The 24,138-nt window shown below is 34.4% G+C and overlaps 1 protein-coding gene across 1 annotated transcript in view; it reads right to left on the bottom strand.

Annotated features, from left to right (window-relative positions):
- Positions 1–5,532: 5,532 nt before the first annotated feature.
- The window catches only part of LOC117314895, a 32,866-nt gene continuing 14,260 nt past the window's right edge, over positions 5,533–24,138 (bottom strand). Inside the window, exons 7-11 of the mRNA XM_033868990.1 lie at positions 16,540–16,608; positions 14,751–14,850; positions 14,029–14,150; positions 13,534–13,684; positions 5,533–5,626 (exon numbers count right to left, since the gene is read on the bottom strand). Coding sequence (XP_033724881.1) covers positions 5,613–5,626; positions 13,534–13,684; positions 14,029–14,150; positions 14,751–14,850; positions 16,540–16,608 — 456 coding nt within the window. The 3' untranslated portion in view covers positions 5,533–5,612. The remainder of the gene's footprint in view (positions 5,627–13,533; positions 13,685–14,028; positions 14,151–14,750; positions 14,851–16,539; positions 16,609–24,138) is intronic.

Consider the following 24,138-nt stretch of genomic DNA (forward strand, 5'->3'; position numbering starts at 1 on the left):
CTGACTCCCTGACAAAACTTGTTATCATTTATGCCCTGCCTGGATGTTTTTGGCTTCTGGATGATCCCATTGTCATGTACATAGATATGACGCCTGCAAAAATGTTACGAAGCCGGAGGACCCCGAGAAAAACCACCGGCCTACGGTTAGTGCCAGGCAACTGCTCCACGTGGGTCTCGAACTCGCGGTCCAGAGGTGGTGTGCTTGTGTTAAAGTGGGGAAATGGGAAAATCAAATGTGTTCATCGAGGTATATATATGAAAATAAATAAATAAAAATAAAATAAAATTAATAAAACCATTAGATAAATGCCATAATGTCATTCAATTCTTTATCTCGAAAACTATGGAACGGCAAATAAACATATATTCAATTAATTGAAGACATGTTCAATAAATTGAAGATACAGTAGGTTAAATTTAATTGATGATAGGTTCAATTAATTGAATATATTTTAATTGAGCGTTCCATAGAAAACGGAAATGACGATATCATACAGGTTGTTTTTTTTTTAGAAAATTATTTACCAGATCTGCCTCCCTAATCAGCCAAAGCTTGATTAAATTTAATATAGAATCGTTTATTAATGACTATGCCCTGAATATATTCGTACCCCAAAAACGTGCTGGAAGCATTTCATAACTAGATTTTTGTATGATTTTTATTATTTAGGATGGAGAGCTAATATTAATACAAGACGTGAATTAAAGAGGTATGCTGATATCCACAGCGAGCCAGGAATAAACCCTATATTAGGTTTGAGTACTAAGGAAGTATCCCAGCAGTATGTATGGGACCTCGTAGAATTGTTTAAGCAGTTAAATGCAAATTATGTGATAAAATAAGTGCAGATATTATTCTGCATTTCTTACTAGAATGTCCATGTTTATATCTAAGTCGTGATAAAATGATGGATGGTGTTGTTAATGCTATAGTTTTACTTGGTGATCGCTCAAATGTATATTTATCAGATATAGAAAGGGAAGCACTGTTATTAAATATGTCTAGATATATCAATGGAATGTTGTACGAGATGGAGACTTTATTGTAATAAGCTTAAAATATGAAATATTAACATAAAAGTCCTTGTCATAAGATGTCCATTACTGTATAAGATAACAGCGTATTTGTTTTTTGTTTTCTACAATTACTTTATTGTATTGTACAATTATAATGCAGGAATATATCGTAAGTTATCTATCTATTTTTATAAATATATATGTATGAATCGAGTCAAAAAGTTGTCTTCCTTCGTCATTTGTGTTTCTAAGCTATATATCTATTTATTAGCACAATGTATCATATACACTATGTGTTGGTGATCCGAAGATAAAGATTTGAATTTCCTGTCGTAGTTGTACCGAGAGAAATATATATAATATATGTACAATTCGTATCCATGTATGTAAATACATTGCGATCCAGGTATTCATATCATCTTATAGACGACTTCCACAATGATCATGTCAGGGTATCGGGCCGATCATCACTGTGCCATTGAAACGTTCTTTTTTAAGAGATGCGGATATTTCTGGCTAGGCGATTGGGTGCCGTAGATCGTGAGTTCGAGGCCCGGTCAGGGCACGAGTCAAAAAGTTGTCTTCCTTCGTCATTTGTGTTTCTAAGCTATATAGCTATTTATTAGCACAATATATCATATACACTATGTGTTGGTGATCCGAAAATATAGATTTGAATTTCCTATCGTAGTTGTACCGAGAGAAATATGTATGAATCGATATGTATATTACCATGTTCAATATTAAGTCAGATCACATTATATAAAATGTAAACTGTTTGACATACAAAATCTCTGTTGAAGAGGAAATAAAGAATGTCTGTCTGTATGTCTGTCCTCCCTAATCAGCCAAATCTTACATATAATTACTGTCAATTTAGAATACGTTATGTCAATAGAAGGAGGTAGATGGTCTAATATGTCACATGATCTCCACTTTATGTAATTTAAGAGAGATAGAGAGATATTTACATCAAATCCAGCAACAGGTTTTAAGTAAAATGTATTGATTGTGTATTATGATTTGTATGCCTTGTTAAATGTTATCATGTAAATATCAATATTAGAGGAAAATGCGTTGATAAGTTGGAAAAACTTGAGCCTAATCCTCTGCTCAATTTTGGGGCAATAAATATGCTGATATCAGGAGATATTGGACCAATTTCATTATATATTTAGCTGTGATCAACAACTTGTACGCAGGCGTAAATATGTGTCTTGATATTATCATGATAGACCAAATAGTTTAAAATGCATACATTATTTAGATCTAATTACTTAACTCAAAATCAATTTATCATTGATATAAATGGGATGATTAATTCACTACACTGATATCCATCCTGTATTACTGTATCATTGTTAGCCATATGGTATAATAAATCGGCCGACCAGGGATGTATATGATTAAGACGATATATCGACCTCAAACAAAACCCATACGTAGTAACGTGAAGTTCAGATGTAGTCTACCTGTTTAAGGTGTGTTTGAGCAGAGACCTATATACTAGGTCTCTGGTTTGAGAGAGGATGACAGTTTTTTGTATTGATAACTCGATACTTAATTACTGTATAAATACTTTGTTATTCAGGGTCAGCTCTGGCCATGGTGTTTGATAACGACATTCCGATGTTCTATTGGTACAGTTTTCACATCTTTTATACCACAGATGATACAGAAAGATATGAAAAAAACTGTAACTTTTTTTTCTCATGGGACACTTTTTGACAAATATGGTACAAAAAGAAATGAGAAAGTGCAACGCGGTACAAAACCTTTCAATATTTTTTTCGGCTGATCCCGGCTATTGGTACATAAACATGTGAATGTAAGCTGTGTTTTTTTCCTAAGTAGTTTATAATCTTTCTGTACCGCATATGGTACAAAATGATTTCAATTTTCACATCTTTTTTGTACCATGGAACACTTTTCTATGGAACAAAAAGACAGGAAAAATCTACCATTAAAAAAAGGTGTTACGGTGTTTTTCTTCATTTCATTTTCCTGGCTCTTGGTTTAGAACTAACGGTGGTTTTAAAAAAAAAAAATCTTAAAAACTGAATTTTTGAATACAAACCTTAAATCTACATATAAATATTCTTATTTTTTTAAAATGTATTCGTTAATTGCAATGGATATTTCTTCATATGACCGTAAAGTTGCATCATCGGGCTATTTGCAACTTCCGAAAGTTTTTTCCCGCATTCAAATCATTTTTGAGATACAGCATATCGGAAGACCCACTTAACTAACATTTTAGCCCAGACTATCGTTTTACGTGGCCTCAACTGACTTTTTAGCCCAGACTATCGTTTTACGTGGCCACAACTGACGTTTTAGCCCAGACTATGGTTTTACGTGGCCTCAACTGACTTTTTAGCCCAGACTATGGTTTTATGTGGCCTCAACTGACTTTTTAGCCCAGACTATCGTTTTATGTGGCCTCAACTGACGTTTTAGCCCAGACTATCGTTTTACGAGGCCTCAACTGACTTTTTAGCCCAGACTATCGTTTTATGTGGCCTCAACTGACTTTTTAGCCCAGACTATCGTTTTATGTGGCCTCAACTGACTTTTTAGCCCAGACTATCGTTTTATGTGGCCTCAACTGACTTTTTAGCCCAGACTATCGTTTTACGTGGCCTCAACTGACTTTTTAGCCCAGACTATCGTTTTATGTGGCCTCAACTGACTTTTTAGCCCAGACTATCGTTTTATGTGGCCTCAACTGACTTTTTAGTCCAGACTATCGTTTTATGTGGCCTCAACTGACTTTTTAGCCCAGACTATCGTTTTATGTGGCCTCAACTGACTTTTTAGCCCAGACTATCGTTTTACGTGGCCTCAACTGACTTTTTAGCCCAGACTATCGTTTTACGTGGCCTCAACTGACTTTTTAGCCCAGTCTATCGTTTTACGTGGCCTCAACTGACTTTTTAGCCCAGACTATCGTTTTACGAGGCCTCAACTGACCTTTTAGCCCAGACTATCGTTTTACGTGGCCTCAACTGACTTTTTAGCCCAGACTATCGTTTTACGTGGCCTCAACTGACTTTTTAGCCCAGACTATCGTTTTATGTGGCCTCAACTGACTTTTTAGCCCAGACTATCGTTTTACGTGGCCTCAACTGACTTTTTAGCCCAGACTATCGTTTTATGTGGCCTCAACTGACTTTTTAGCCCAGACTATCGTTTTACGTGGCCTCAACTGACGTTTTAGCCCAGACTATCGTTTTATGTGGCCTCAACTGACGTTTTAGCCCAGACTATCGTTTTATGTGGCCTCAACTGACTTTTTAACCCAGACTATCGTTTTATGTGGCCTCAACTGACTTTTTAGCCCAGACTATCGTTTTACGTGGCCTCAACTGACTTTTTAGCCCAGACTATCGTTTAACATTATGTGGCCTCAACTGACCTTTTAGCCCAGACTATCGTTTAACATTATGTGGCCTCAACTGACTTTTTAACCCAGACTATCGTTTTACGTGGCCTCAACTGACTTTTTAGCCCAGACTATCGTTTTATGTGGCCTCAACTGACTTTTTAGCCCAGACTATCGTTTTACGAGGCCTCAACTGACTTTTTAGCCCAGACTATCGTTTTACGTGGCCTCAACTGACTTTTTAGCCCAGACTATCGTTTTACGAGGCCTCAACTGACTTTTTAGCCCAGACTATCGTTTTACGTGGCCTCAACTGACGTTTTAGCCCAGACTATCGTTTTACGAGGCCTCAACTGACTTTTTAGCCCAGACTATCGTTTTATGTGGCCTCAACTGACGTTTTAGCCCAGACTATCGTTTTACGAGGCCTCAACTGACGTTTTAGCCCAGACTATCGTTTTATGTGGCCTCAACTGACTTTTTAGCCCAGACTATCGTTTTATGTGGCCTCAACTGACGTTTTAGCCCAGACTATCGTTTTACGAGGCCTCAACTGACTTTTTAGCCCAGACTATCGTTTTATGTGGCCTCAACTGACTTTTTAGCCCAGACTATCGTTTTATGTGGCCTCAACTGACTTTTTAGCCCAGACTATCGTTTTACGTGGCCTCAACTGACTTTTTAGCCCAGACTATCGTTTTATGTGGCCTCAACTGACGTTTTAGCCCAGACTATCGTTTTACGAGGCCTCAACTGACTTTTTAGCCCAGACTATCGTTTTACGTTTCCTAGGTCAGGATAAGCGGGGAAAGACCATACTTCTTTCGCTGTTGTAAACCGATTTTTCAAAATATGCGACGACAAAAGATGGTCACGTTAAAGATTCTCTGGAGGAGAGGATATTGGTCTCTATAAATAGGCTTTTTAACATAATATGGTTTTTTTTTCGATTACGAAAATTCTCTTTCTTTGGGTGTTCAGTCGGCTGCGTGGTCGCGCCTTTGCGATTTATATGATTTGTAGTGTTATTATGGTGAGCAGACATAAATGGTGTTATGGCTCGTTCCTAACTGTATCAAATTGTTATGACAGTGAAATAAAAATAACTTAAACAAAATACAGTAAATATTTCAAAACAAATTTATTTTTATCCCTCACCATAAACAAAGAGACACAATAGGTGGTAGTTATAAAGTGTGCTCTCCTCTTCACGTGGAGGATACTGAAACATATAAATATATATATATAATATACAGAGATTAGTATCGAGTTATCAATATAAAAGAAAACTGTGATCCTCTCTCAAACACACCTTAAACAGGTAGTCTACGTCTGAACTACACGTTACTGCATTAAGGTTTTGTTTGAGGTCGATATATCATTTCAATCATATATATCCCTAGTCGGCCGACATCACTACTCCTATAACATGGAGTCCCCTGGTCGGCCGACATTACTACTCCTATAACACGGAGTCCCCTGGTCGGCCGACATTACTACTATAACACGGAGTCCCCTGGTCGGCCGACATTACTACTCCTATAACACGGAGTCCAGGGTCGGCCGACATTACTACTCCTATAACACGGAGTCCCCTGGTCGGCCGACATCACTACTCCTATAACACGGAGTCCCCTGGTCGGCCGACATCACTACTCCTATAACACGGAGTCCCCTGGTCGGCCGACATTACTACTCCTATAACACGGAGTCCCGTGGTCGGCCGACATTACTACTCCTATCACACGGAGTCCCCTGGTCGGCCGACATTACAATTCCTATAACATGGAGTCCCCTGGTCGGCCGACATTACTACTCCTATAACATGGAGTTCCCCGGTCGGCCGACATAACTACTCCTATAACACGGAGTCCCGTGGTCGGCCGACATTACTACTCCTATAACACGGAGTCCCCTGGTCGGCCGACATTACTACTCCTATAACATGGAGTCCCCTGGTCGGCCGACATTACTACTCCTATAACATGGAGTCCCCTGGTCGGCCGACATTACTACTCCTATAACACGGAGTCCCCTGGTCGGCCGACATTACTACTCCTATAACATGGAGTCCCCTGGTCGGCCGACATTACTACTATAACACGGAGTCCCCTGGTCGGCCGACATTACTACTCCTATAACATGGAGTCCCCTGGTCGGCCGACATCACTACTCCTATAACACGGAATCCCCTGGTCGGCCGACATTACTACTCCTATAACATGGAGTCTCCTGGTCGGCCGACATTACTACTATAACACGGAGTCCCCTGGTCGGCCGACATTACTACTCCTATAACACGGAGTCCCCTGGTCGGCCGACATTACTACTCCTATAACATGGAGTCCCCCGGTCGGCCGACATAACTACTCCTATAACACGGAGTCCCCTGGTCGGCCGACATTACTACTCCTATAACACGGAATCCCCTGGTCGGCCGAATTACTATCTGACATTAGTGTGCCGACTACCACTGTTACAAAGAGAGTCATTGATTAGTTCACTGCCATGTGATTCCCTAACATTATATATAGATATATAAGCATTATATATAAAATAGTTAAAAAAAGAAAAAAAAACCCAACACAAACAAACAAAAGAACAAAACAGGGGGAAAAAAGAGGGAAAAAAGAAAAAGGGGAAAAAAACCCAGAAAAAAGCTTCGTAGCCTTTTAACACAATATCATATGTAAACAGATTAATTAACGAGTGTATCCACATGACGAACGTAGATATTTAAATGTGTTAATGCTATGGTGATAATGTTATGGTGATGATATTTCTGTGCTAAGTTGAAAGTGTTAAATCATAGCAGGGGTGAGTTAGGTAATTGTCTCTGTTACGTTAACAATGACATACACCTCAAATCAAACCACCGAGTGTTATAAACAAGTTATTGTTGTCTGTCTGGTCCAGTTACGTTCACGTTGTAGGGGGTTTCAAACTAGTGTACGATATCTATATATCGCGAAGGTATATACGATCTGGTGATGTTTATATATGATATGTTAAAGTTATATACGATATGTTAAAGTTTATATACGATATGTGAAAGTTTATATACGATATGGTAATGTTTATATACGATATGTTAATGTTTATATACGATATGTTAATGTTTATATACGATATGTTAAAGTTTATATACGATATGTTAAAGTTTATATACGATATGTTAAAGTTTATATAGGTTATGTTAAAGTTTATATACGATATGTTAATGTTTATATACGTTATGTTAAAGTTTATATACGATATGTTAAAGTTTATATACGATATGTTAAAGTTTATATACGATATGTTAAAGTTTATATAGGTTATCTTAAAGTTTATATACGATATGTTAAAGTTTATATACGATATGTTAATGTTTATATACGTTATGTTAAAGATTATATACGATATGTTAAAGTTATATACTATATGTTAAAGTTTATATACGATATGTTAAAGTTTATATACGATATGTTAAAGTTTATATACGATATGTTAAAGTTTATATACGAAATGGTAATGTTTATATACGTTATGGTAATGTTTATATAAGATATGGTAATGTTTATATACGATATGTTAAAGTTTATATATACGATATGTGAAAGTTTATATACGATATGTTAAAGTTTTTATACGATATGTGAAAGTTTATATACGATATGGTAATGTTTATATACGATATGTTAATGTTTATATACGATATGTTAAAGTTTATATACGATATGTTAAAGTTTATATACGATATGTTAAAGTTTATATAGGTTATGTTAAAGTTTATATACGATATGTTAATGTTTATATACGTTATGTTAAAGTTTATATACGATATGTTAAAGTTTATATACGATATGTTAAAGTTTATATACGATATGTTAAAGTTTATATAGGTTATCTTAAAGTTTATATACGATATGTTAAAGTTTATATACGATATGTTAAAGTTTATATACGATATGTTAATGTTTATATACGTTATGTTAAAGATTATATACGATATGTTAAAGTTTATATACGATATGTTAAAGATTATATAGTTATGTTAATGTTTATATACGATATGTTAAAGTTTATATACGATATGTTAAAGTTATATACGATATGTTAAAGTTTATATACGATATGTGAAAGTTTAAATACGACATGTTAAAGTTGATATTCGATATGTTAAAGTTTATATACGAAATGGTAATGTTTATATACGTTATGGTAATGTTTATATACGATATGTTAAAGTTTATATACGATATGTGAAAGTTTATATACGATATGTTAAAGTTTTTATACGATATGTGAAAGTTTATATACGATATGGTAATGTTTATATACGATATGTTAATGTTTATATACGATATGTTAATGTTTATATACGATATGTTAAAGTTTATATACGATATGTTAAAGTTTATATACGATATGTTAAAGTTTATATAGGTTATGTTAAAGTTTATATACGATATGTTAATGTTTATATATGATATGTTAAAGTTATATACGATATGTTAAAGTTTATATACGATATGTTAAAGATTATATAGTTATGTTAATGTTTATATACGATATGTTAAAGTTTATATACGATATGTTAAAGTTATATACGACATGTTAAAGTTTATATACGATATGTGAAAGTTTAAATACGACATGTTAAAGTTGATATTCGATATGTTAAAGTTTATATAGGAAATGGTAATGTTTATATACGTTATGGTAATGTTTATATACGATATGTTAAAGTTTATATACGATATGTTAAAGTTTATATACGATATGTGAAAGTTTATATACGATATGGTAATGTTTATATACGATATGTTAATGTTTATATACGATATGTTAATGTTTATATACGATATGTTAAAGTTTATATACGATATGTTAAAGTTTATATACGATATGTTAAAGTTTATATAGGTTATGTTAAAGTTTATATACGATATGTTAATGTTTATATACGTTATGTTAAAGTTTATATACGATATGTTAAAGTTTATATACGATATGTTAAAGTTTATATACGATATGTTAAAGTTTATATAGGTTATCTTAAAGTTTATATACGATATGTTAAAGTTTATATACGATATGTTAATGTTTATATACGTTATGTTAAAGATTATATACGATATGTTAAAGTTATATACTATATGTTAAAGTTTATATACGATATGTTAAAGTTTATATACGATATGTTAAAGTTTATATACGATATGTTAAAGTTTATATACGATATGGTAATGTTTATATACGTTATGGTAATGTTTATATAAGATATGGTAATGTTTATATACGATATGTTAAAGTTTATATACGATATGTGAAAGTTTATATACGATATGTTAAAGTTTTTATACGATATGTGAAAGTTTATATACGATATGGTAATGTTTATATACGATATGTTAATGTTTATATACGATATGTTAAAGTTTATATACGATATGTTAAAGTTTATATACGATATGTTAAAGTTTATATAGGTTATGTTAAAGTTTATATAGGTTATCTTAAAGTTTATATACGATATGTTAAAGTTTATATACGATATGTTAAAGTTTATATACGATATGTTAATGTTTATATACGTTATGTTAAAGATTATATACGATATGTTAAAGTTTATATACGATATGTTAAAGATTATATAGTTATGTTAATGTTTATATACGATATGTTAAAGTTTATATACGATATGTTAAAGTTATATACGATATGTTAAAGTTTATATACGATATGTGAAAGTTTAAATACGACATGTTAAAGTTGATATTCGATATGTTAAAGTTTATATACGAAATGGTAATGTTTATATACGTTATGGTAATGTTTATATACGATATGTTAAAGTTTATATACGATATGTTAAAGATATATACGATATGTTAAAGTTTATATACGATATGTGAAAGTTTATATACGATATGTTAAAGTTTTTATACGATATGTGAAAGTTTATATACGATATGGTAATGTTTATATACGATATGTTAATGTTTATATACGATATGTTAATGTTTATATACGATATGTTAAAGTTTATATACGATATGTTAAAGTTTATATACGATATGTTAAAGTTTATATAGGTTATGTTAAAGTTTATATACGATATGTTAATGTTTATATACGTTATGTTAAAGTTTATATACGATATGTTAAAGTTTATATACGATATGTTAAAGTTTATATACGATATGTTAAAGTTTATATAGGTTATCTTAAAGTTTATATACGATATGTTAAAGTTTATATACGATATGTTAATGTTTATATACGTTATGTTAAAGATTATATACGATATGTTAAAGTTATATACTATATGTTAAAGTTTATATACGATATGTTAAAGTTTATATACGATATGTTAAAGTTTATATACGATATGTTAAAGTTTATATACGATATGGTAATGTTTATATACGTTATGGTAATGTTTATATAAGATATGGTAATGTTTATATACGATATGTTAAAGTTTATATACGATATGTGAAAGTTTATATACGATATGTTAAAGTTTTTATACGATATGTGAAAGTTTATATACGATATGGTAATGTTTATATACGATATGTTAATGTTTATATACGATATGTTAAAGTTTATATACGATATGTTAAAGTTTATATACGATATGTTAAAGTTTATATAGGTTATGTTAAAGTTTATATACGATATGTTAATGTTTATATACGTTATGTTAAAGTTTATATACGATATGTTAAAGTTATATACGATATGTTAAAGTTGATATACAATATGGTAAAGTTTATATACGATATGTTAAAGTTAATATACGATATGTTAAAGATTATATACGATATGTTAAAGTTTATATACGATATGGTAATGTTTATATACGATATGTTAAAGATTATATACGATATGTTAAAGTTTATATACGATATGTTAAAGTTTATATACGATATGTTAAAGTTTATATACGTTATGTTAAAGTTTATATACGATATGTTAAAGATTATATACGATATGTTAAAGTTTATATACGATATGTTAAAGTTTATATACGATATGTTAAAGTTTATATACGATATGTTAAAGTTTATATACGATATGTTAAAGTTTATATAGGTTATGTTAAAGTTTATATAGGTTATCTTAAAGTTTATATACGATATGTTAAAGTTTATATACGATATGTTAAAGTTTATATACGATATGTTAATGTTTATATACGTTATGTTAAAGATTATATACGATATGTTAAAGTTTATATACGATATGTTAAAGATTATATAGTTATGTTAATGTTTATATACGATATGTTAAAGTTTATATACGATATGTTAAAGTTATATACGATATGTTAAAGTTTATATACGATATGTGAAAGTTTAAATACGACATGTTAAAGTTGATATTCGATATGTTAAAGTTTATATACGAAATGGTAATGTTTATATACGTTATGGTAATGTTTATATACGATATGTTAAAGTTTATATACGATATGTTAAAGATATATACGATATGTTAAAGTTTATATACGATATGTGAAAGTTTATATACGATATGTTAAAGTTTTTATACGATATGTGAAAGTTTATATACGATATGGTAATGTTTATATACGATATGTTAATGTTTATATACGATATGTTAATGTTTATATACGATATGTTAAAGTTTATATACGATATGTTAAAGTTTATATACGATATGTTAAAGTTTATATAGGTTATGTTAAAGTTTATATACGATATGTTAATGTTTATATACGTTATGTTAAAGTTTATATACGATATGTTAAAGTTTATATACGATATGTTAAAGTTTATATACGATATGTTAAAGTTTATATAGGTTATCTTAAAGTTTATATACGATATGTTAAAGTTTATATACGATATGTTAATGTTTATATACGTTATGTTAAAGATTATATACGATATGTTAAAGTTATATACGATATGTTAAAGTTTATATACGATATGTTAAAGTTTATATACGATATGTTAAAGTTTATATACGATATGTTAAAGTTTATATACGATATGGTAATGTTTATATACGTTATGGTAATGTTTATATACGATATGGTAATGTTTATATACGATATGTTAAAGTTTATATACGATATGTTAATGTTTATATACGATATGTTAAAGTTTTTATACGATATGTGAAAGTTTATATACGATATGGTAATGTTTATATACGATATGTTAATGTTTATATACGATATGTTAAAGTTTATATACGATATGTTAAAGTTTATATACGATATGTTAAAGTTTATATAGGTTATGTTAAAGTTTATATACGATATGTTAATGTTTATATACGTTATGTTAAAGTTTATATACGATATGTTAAAGTTATATACGATATGTTAAAGTTGATATACAATATGGTAAAGTTTATATACGATATGTTAAAGTTAATATACGATATGTTAAAGATTATATACGATATGTTAAAGTTTATATACGATATGGTAATGTTTATATACGATATGTTAAAGATTATATACGATATGTTAAAGTTTATATACGATATGTTAAAGTTTATATACGATATGTTAAAGTTTATATACGTTATGTTAAAGTTTATATACGATATGTTAAAGATTATATACGATATGTTAAAGTTTATATACGATATGTTAAAGTTTATATACGATATGTTAAAGTTTATATACGATATGTTAATGTTTATATACGTTATGTTAAAGATTATATACGATATGTTAAAGATTATATACGATATGTTAAAGATAATATACGATATGTTAAAGTTTATATACGATATGTTAAAGTTTATATACGATATGTTAAAGTTTATATACGATATGTTAAAGATTATATACGATATGTTAATGTTTATATACGTTATGTTAAAGATTATATACGATATGTTAAAGATATATGCGATATGTTAAAGTTATATACGATATGTTAAAGTTTATACATTGTACAATATTTGAAAATTAATACTACTATACGATATGGGAATGTTTATATACGATATGTGAAGGTTGATATACGATATTTGAATATTACGATATGTAAATTTTTATTTAGATTTTTGAAGGTTTATATACGATATGTGAAGGTGTATAACGATGAAGATTCATAATGGATATGCAAGATATTTTATGAATTCCAAACTTACAGTGTGTTATATAAGCCGATGCCGATGAGTTGCCGAAGCTGTTTGTGGCTATGCAAGTCCATTTACCGAAGTGTTGGGGTGTGATCTGAAAGAATGCTGTTGTGTTTCCTTTCCCGAAGGCTACAGGCTTCGGGAGAACTGTGGAGCCCGACTGAAAAAAACAACAACCGTTTTACGATACCGTCACGGAATTTGAAAACTATTAACGTTATAGCGTACACGTCTTAGATATATAAAGTTTTAGTCAAGAAGTCCGAAAATGATATGTTTTAGCGCCAGAAATCTGAAAATATAAAGCGTTTCAATGAATTAACCAGAAAATATCAACACTGTCTGTGACCCAGACCGAAAATGTTAGTGTTAAAAAACCAGTCAATATCCAATTAGCTGAGTCTGTTGTCTGCCTAATCATACGGTTTAACAAGTACATATTCAGTATAGAATTTCGTTTTGGCAACTGGCGTCGATGTGTGAAGCAAGTATTAGAGTAATTACGGGCGATTCAAACATCCAGCTGAGCGTGGCATTTGAGGCTTGGTCTGCTTCACATCGAAGCCTCGTGACGTCATCTACTTCCAACGTTCTATTCACTGGTTTAGTCACAAGTTCTGGTATTACTAAAATGGAAAAGATATAATATAGATATAGAAACACCAAGAATGGCAATATAAAAAAACATCAATTACGGGATATACTTATTGTAATTAAGGGATGCTGTTTTATTATCATTAATTCTGTAAACGGGTGAAAGAAACGACAACTCTTGGGATGTGTTGGCCGGGACCGGTATGTATCCTGGTGGACCGGAAGTTAATAAATAGTTATTATAATTGATTTTATATACACGCAAATGATCATTCAACTAATACTAACATACCGGACTATAACGACACGAACTGATTTACTTTGTTTATAACAAATGAGTACTCTACATATGCCGTGGTTACTACTGAAGACAAACCGGAAGTTGACATATAATAATATACCCATCATATTTTACACACGTCTACATTTTAATTAATTACATCATGAGCCGGAAGTGTGAAACTTTATTCTAAATTATTTCTATATGCCGGATGTGCTATATAAAATTCTTGCAACGCAAGCATTTCCCATGTCAAAACTATCGTTAGAATTACTGCCTCTGTCCGACCGGAAGAAGATAATTTCGGCCGACCGGAAGAAGATAATTTCGGCATCTGTACTATTGTACTTACAGTGAAGCCCACACAGTTTGATGTTACATCTGTCAGAATCACAACATCTCTTGCAGAAAGGTGATTGGGCAGATGGAACAGTGGAATAATGTGGACAAATCTGAAATCAACCATAATAAAATACAGCCTTAACCTTTTCTGAAATAAACCATAATAAAAAATAAAGACTGAACCTTTCTGAAATCATCCATAATAAGATATAAAGACTGAACCTTTCTGAAATATATTATAAAATGCACAGATAGTTGAAGATTCTAGTTAAGGTCATAATAAAAGACAGAGACTCGAAACAGACCATATTTAAAAGAGCAAAGACCGAAGTATTCTGATATGAACTATAAAAATACAGAAAATAAACAAATCTCAAACAGATTATAACAATGTTCCAAACCGATGGGTAGATAGTCTGTCTGCTCGTGATTGCCTGAGTAACTTATCATCAGTTGTACATGTATTTGAAAGACTAGATGTGAAATATCTGAATAATTATTTATTTGAACATTCCTTAGTATATAAATATCAGTCTGGTTTTCAGCCGGGTCCTTCCACAATGCACCAAATTATAGATATTTTACATCAAATCTTATCAGAAAAATTAGAAAACAAAAGTCCCATATGCTAAGTTTTCTGTGATACATAAAAAAAACGCACGATCGTGTGTGGCACAACGGGATGAAAGTGAAACTGGAAAATTATGGTATTACGGGAAAATTGTTAGATTAGTTAGATAATTGTATTAGTGATAAACAGCAGCAAGTCTTTGTTTCGAATACCCAGTCTTTAGTTAAATCTACAGATGCTGGAGTTCATCACGGCTCAGTATTGATAATATAATTAATGATTAATTTTACACAAACATAAAGGATCATTCTATTGTAAATGATAGAGACTGCACATTCCCTCCCTCCATTCCTCCGTTTCAAAACAATAAAATCACTTAATTTAGTTTTCTCATTTATATGTACTCTTATATGTTATCATTTTATAAAACGAGTCAGGCACTGGTGATTATAATGCCATCTTGGGTAAATATTGAAGTGTTTTGTAATGTTGCTGGGAAAGGGCTTCATTTAAGTTAGAAAACATGTGTCCGATAGCCGTTGAATATTTATGATACAATAACAAGAGATCCCAGCGGGATCTTGGCGCCCACCATTGAATGATCTTTATAGGTTCCATGTCAGATTGATCTTTTCTCTACTTTTCCCTTCCTCAGAAACAGCCCTCTAGTACTTTTCAAACAAGGGGAACCTATATATAAAATTTAAGATTTAGCGATAATGGCCGTCTGTCGGCCATGTTGTTTTCGGATTGGTCTCAAAATGCAATACTAGGGACCAAGGGGGACCTGCATATGAAATTCGAGAAAGATCCCTTCAGTACCTTCTGTAAAATAGCGATAACAAACTTCAATTGTCAAAATCCAAGATGGCCGCCTGTCGCCCATGTTGTTTTCCAATTGGTCTCAAAATGCAATATGCATAACTAGGCACCAATAGGAACCTACATATGAAATTTGAGAAAGATCCCTTCATTCCTTTCTGAGAAATAGCGATAACAAACTTCAATTGTCAAAATCCAAGATGGCTGCCTGTCGGCCATGTTGTGTTGTTTTCTGATAGGTCTCAAAATGCAATATGCATAACTAGGAAATACAGATAACAAGAATTGTTTACGGACGGACCACGGACCACGGACGCAGGGCGATTTGAATAGCCCACCATCTGATGATGGTGGGCTAAAAATATGTTGAAAAAAATGAAAATAAAAAAGAATAAGATATACTTACGTTGCTTTCCTCACAACCCATAGAATAATGTATGTTCCCAGCGAGTGAGGCACGTGTGGTGTAGCATTGCTGTAACGTATACACAACACATTGCAACACTCCACACAACCAGGAGGTAACATATACACAACACATTACAACACTCCACACAACCAGGAGGTAGCGTATACACAACACATTACCAACACTCCACACAACCAGGAGGTAACATATACACAACACATTACAACACTCCACACAACCAGTAACATATACACAACACATTACAACACTCCACACAACCAGGAAGTAACATATACACAACACATTACAACAAACCACACAACCAGTAACATATACACAACACATTACAACACTCCACACAACCAGGAGGTAACATATACACAACACATTACAACACTCCACACAACCAGGAGGTAGCGTATACACAACACATTACAACAAACCACACAACCAGGAGGTAACATATACACAACACATTACAACACTCCACACAACCAGGAGGTAACATATACACAACACATTACAACACTCCACACAACCAGGAGGTAGCGTATACACAACACATTACCAACACTCCACACAACCAGGAGGTAACATATACACAACACATTACAACACTCCACACAACCAGTAACATATACACAACACATTACAACACTCCACACAACCAGGAGGTAATATATACACAACACATTACAACACTCCACACAACCAGGAGGTAACGTATACACAACACATTACAACACTCCACACAACCAGTAACATATACACAACACATTACAACACTCCACACAACCAGGAGGTAACGTATACACAACACATTACCAACACTCCACACAACCAGGAGGTAACATATACATAACACATTACCAACACTCCACACAACCAGTAACATATACACAACACATTACAACACTCCACACAACCAGTAACATATACACAACACATTACAACACTCCACACAACCAGGAAGTAACATATACACAACACATTACAACACACCACACAACCAGTAACATATACACAACACATTACAACACTCCACACAACCAGGAGGTAACATATACACAACACATTACAACACTCCACACAACCAGGAGGTAACATATACACAACACATTACCAACACTCCACACAACCAGGAGGTAACATATACACAACACATTACCAACACTCCACACAACCAGGAGGTAATATATACACAACACATTACCAACACTCCACACAACCAGTAACATATACACAACACATTACCAACACTCCACACAACCAGGAGGTAACATATACACAACACATTACAACACTCCACACAACCAGGAGGTAATATATACACAACACATTACCAACACTCCACACAACCAGGAGGTAACATATACACAACACATTACAACACTCCACACAACCAGGAGGTAACATATACACAACACATTACCAACACTCCACACAACCAGGAGGTAATATATACACAACACATTACAACACTCCACACAACCAGGAGGTAACATATACACAACACATTACAACACTCCACACAACCAGGAGGTAACATATACACAACACATTACAACACTCCACACAACCAGTAACATATACACAACACATTACAACACTCCACACAACCAGGAGGTAATATATACACAACACATTACAACACTCCACACAACCAGGAGGTAACATATACACAACACATTACAAACACTCCACACAACCAGGAGGTAACATATACACAACACATTACAACACTCCACACAACCAGGAGGTAACATATACACAACACATTACAACACTCCACACAACCAGGAGGTAACATATACACAACACATTACCAACACTCCACACAACCAGGAGGTAATATATACACAACACATTACCAACACTCCACACAACCAGGAGGTAACATATACACAACACATTACCAACACTCCACACAACCAGAGGTAACATATACACAACACATTACAACACTCCACACAACCAGGAGGTAACATATACACAACACATTACCAACACTCCACACAACCAGGAGGTAACATATACACAACACATTACCAACACTCCACACAACCAGGAGGTAACGTATACACAACACATTACCAACACTCCACACAACCAGGAGGTAACATATACACAACACATTACCAACACTCCACACAACCAGGAGGTAACATATACACAACACATTACCAACACTCCACACAACCAGGAGGTAACATATACATAACACATTACAACACTCCACACAACCAGGAGGTAATATATACACAACACATTACCAACACTCCACACAACCAGGAGGTAACGTATACACAACACATTACCAACACTCCACACAACCAGGAGGTAATATATACACAACACATTACAACACTCCACACAACCAGGAGGGTAACGTATACACAACACATTACAACACTCCACACAACCAGGTGAACATATACACAACACATTACAACACTCCTACACAACCAGGAGGTAACATATACCAACACATTCCAACACTCCACACAACCAGGAGTAACATATACACAACACATTACCAACACTCCACACAACCAGGAGGTAACATATACACAACACATTACAACACTCCACACAACCAGGAGGTCAATATATACACAACACAGTAACAACACTCCACACAAACCAGTAACATATACACAACACATTACAACAAACCACACAACCAGGAGGGTAACATATACCAACACATTACAACACTCCACACAACCAGTAACATATACACAACACATTACCAACACTCTACACAACCAGGAGGTAACATATACACAACACATTACAACACTCCACACAACCAGGTAACATATACACAACACATTACAACACTCCACACAACCAGTAACATATACACAACACATTACCAACACTCTACACAACCAGGAGGTAACATATACACAACACATTACAACACTCCACACAACCAGTAACATATACACAACACATTACCAACACTCTACACAACCAGGAGGTAACATATACACAACACATTACCAACACTCCACACAACCAGTAACATATACACAACACATTACCAACACTCCACACAACCAGTAACATATACACAACACATTACCAACACTCCACACAACCAGGAGGTAACATATACACAACACATTACCAACACTCCACACAACCAGTAACATATACACAACACATTACCAACACTCTACACAACCAGGAGGTAACATATACACAACACATTACCAACACTCCACACAACCAGTAACATATACACAACACATTACCAACACTCCACACAACCAGGAGGTAACATATACACAACACATTACAACACTCCACACAACCAGGAGGTAACGTATACACAACACATTACAACACTCCACACAACCAGTAACATATACACAACACATTACAACACTCCACACAACCAGGAGGTAACATATACACAACACATTACCAACACTCCACACAACCAGGTAACATATACACAACACATTACCAACACTCCACACAACCAGGAGGTAACATATACACAACACATTACAACACTCCACACAACCAGGAGGTAACGTATACACAACACATTACAACACTCCACACAACCAGTAACATATACACAACACATTACCAACACTCCACACAACCAGGAGGTAACATATACACAACACATTACAACACTCCACACAACCAGGAGGTAACATATACACAACACATTACCAACACTCCACACAACCAGGAGGTAACATATACACAACACATTACCAACACTCCACACAACCAGGAGGTAACATATACACAACACATTACCAACACTCCACACAACCAGTAACATATACACAACACATTACAACACTCCACACAACCAGGAGGTAACATATACACAACACATTACAACACTCCACACAACCAGGAGGTAACGTATACACAACACATTACAACACTCCACACAACCAGGAGGTAACATATACACAACACATTACAACACTCCACACAACCAGGAGGTAACATATACACAACACATTACAACACTCCACACAACCAGGAGGTAACATATACACAACACATTACAACACTCCACACAACCAGGAGGTAACATATACACAACACATTACCAACACTCCACACAACCAGGAGGTAACATATACACCACACATTACAACACTCCACACAACCAGGAGGTAATATATACACAACACATTACCAACACTCCACACAACCAGGAGGTAACATATACACAACACATTACCAACACTCCACACAACCAGTAACATATACACAACACATTACAACACTCCACACAACCAGGAGGTAACATATACACAACACATTACCAACACTCCACACAACCAGGAGGTAACATATACACAACACATTACCAACACTCCACACAACCAGGAGGTAACATATACACCACACATTACAACACTCCACACAACCAGGAGGTAACATATACACAACACATTACAACACTCCACACAACCAGGAGGTAACATATACACCACACATTACAACACTCCACACAACCAGGAGGTAATATATACACAACACATTACCAACACTCCACACAACCAGGAGGTAACATATACACAACACATTACCAACACTCCACACAACCAGTAACATATACACAACACATTACAACACTCCACACAACCAGGAGGTAACATATACACAACACATTACCAACACTCCACACAACCAGGAGGTAACATATACACAACACATTACCAACACTCCACACAACCAGGAGGTAACATATACACAACACATTACAACACTCCACACAACCAGGAGGTAACATATACACAACACATTACAACACTCCACACAACCAGGAGGTAACATATACACCAACACATTACCAACACTCCACACAACCAGGAGGTAACATATACACAACACATTACAACACTCCACACAACCAGTAACATATACACAACACATTACCAACACTCCACACAACCAGGAGGTAACATATACACAACACATTACAACACTCCACACAACCAGTAACATATACACAACACATTACCAACACTCCACACAACCAGGAGGTAACATATACACAACACATTACCAACACTCCACACAACCAGGAGGTAACATATACACAACACATTACCAACACTCCACACAACCAGGAGGTAACATATACACAACACATTACAACACTCCACACAACCAGGAGGTAACATATACACAACACATTACCAACACTCCACACAACCAGGAGGTAACGTATACACAACACATTACCAACACTCCACACAACCAGGAGGTAACATATACACAACACATTACCAACACTCCACACAACCAGGAGGTAATATATACACAACATATTACCAACACTCCACACAACCAGGAGGTAACATATACACAACACATTACAACACTCCACACAACCAGGAGGTAATATATACACAACACATTACCAACACTCCACACAACCAGTAGGTAACATATACACAACACATTACCAACACTCCACACAACCAGGAGGTAACGTATACACAACACATTACAACACTCCACACAACCAGGAGGTAACGTATACACAACACATTACAACACTCCACACAACCAGGAGGTAATATATACACAACACATTACCAACACTCCACACAACCAGGAGGTAACATATACACAACACATTACAACACTCCACACAACCAGGAGGTAACATATACACAACACATTACAACACTCCACACAACCAGGAGGTAACATATACACAACACATTACAACACTCCACACAACCAGTAACATATACACAACACATTACCAACACTCCACACAACCAGGAGGTAACGTATACACAACACATTACAACACTCCACACAACCAGGAGGTAACATATACACAACACATTACCAACACTCCACACAACCAGGAGTAACATATACACAACACATTACAACACTCCACACAACCAGGAGGTAACATATACACAACACATTACAACACTCCACACAACCAGGAGGTAACATATACACAACACATTACAACACTCCACACAACCAGTAACATATACACAACACATTACCAACACTCCACACAACCAGGAGGTAACATATACACAACACATTACCAACACTCCACACAACCAGTAGGTAACATATACACAACACATTACAACACTCCACACAACCAGGAGGTAACATATACACAACACATTACCAACACTCCACACAACCAGTAACATATACACAACACATTACCAACACTCCACACAACCAGGAGGTAACATATACACAACACATTACAACACTCCACACAACCAGGAGGTAACATATACACAACACATTACAACACTCCACACAACCAGGAGGTAATATATACACAACACATTACAACACTCCACACAACCAGGAGGTAATATATACACAACACATTACCAACACTCCACACAACCAGTAACATATACACAACACATTACCAACACTCCACACAACCAGTAACATATACACAACACATTACCAACACTCCACACAACCAGGAGGTAACATATACACAACACATTACAACACTCCACACAACCAGTAACGTATACACAACACATTACAACACTTCACACAACCAGGAGGTAACGTATACACAACACATTACCAACACTCCACACAACCAGGAGGTAACGTATACACAACACATTACCAACACTCCACACAACCAGGAGGTAACATATACACAACACATTACCAACACTCCACACAACCAGTAACATATCCACAACACATTACAACACTTCACACATCCAGGAGGTAACATATACACAACACACTACCAACACTCCACACAACCAGTAGGTAACATATACACAACACATTACAACACTCCACACAACCAGGAGGTAACATATACACAACACATTACCAACACTCCACATAACCAGTAACATATACACCACACATTACCAACACTCCACACAACCAGGAGGTAACGTATACACAACACATTACAACACTCCACACAACCAGGAGGTAACATATACACAACACATTACCAACACTCCACACAACCAGGAGGTAATATATACACAACACATTACCAACACTCCACACAACCAGGAGGTAACATATACACAACACATTACCAACACTCCACACAACCAGGAGGTAATATATACACAACACATTACCAACACTCCACACAACCAGGAGGTAACATATACACAACATATCACAACACTCCACACAACCAGTAACATATACACAACACATTACAACACTCCACACAACCAGTAACATATACACAACACATTACCAACACTCCACATAACCAGGAGGTATCATATACACAACACATTACCAACACTCCACACAACCAGGAGGTAACGTATACACAACACATTACAACACTCCACACAACCAGGAGGTAACATATCCACAACACATTACAACACTCCACACAACCAGGAGGTAACATATACACAACACATTACCAACACTCCACACAACCAGGAGGTAACATATACACAACACATTACAACACTCCACACAACCAGGAGGTAACATATACACAACACATTACAACACTCCACACAACCAGGAGGTAACGTATACACAACACATTACAACACTCCACACAACCAGGAGGTAATATATACACAACACATT

The sequence above is a fragment of the Pecten maximus genome, chromosome 17 (genome assembly GCF_902652985.1).
Source record: "Pecten maximus chromosome 17, xPecMax1.1, whole genome shotgun sequence".
In the NCBI taxonomy this organism is placed as follows: Eukaryota; Metazoa; Mollusca; class Bivalvia; order Pectinida; family Pectinidae; genus Pecten; species Pecten maximus.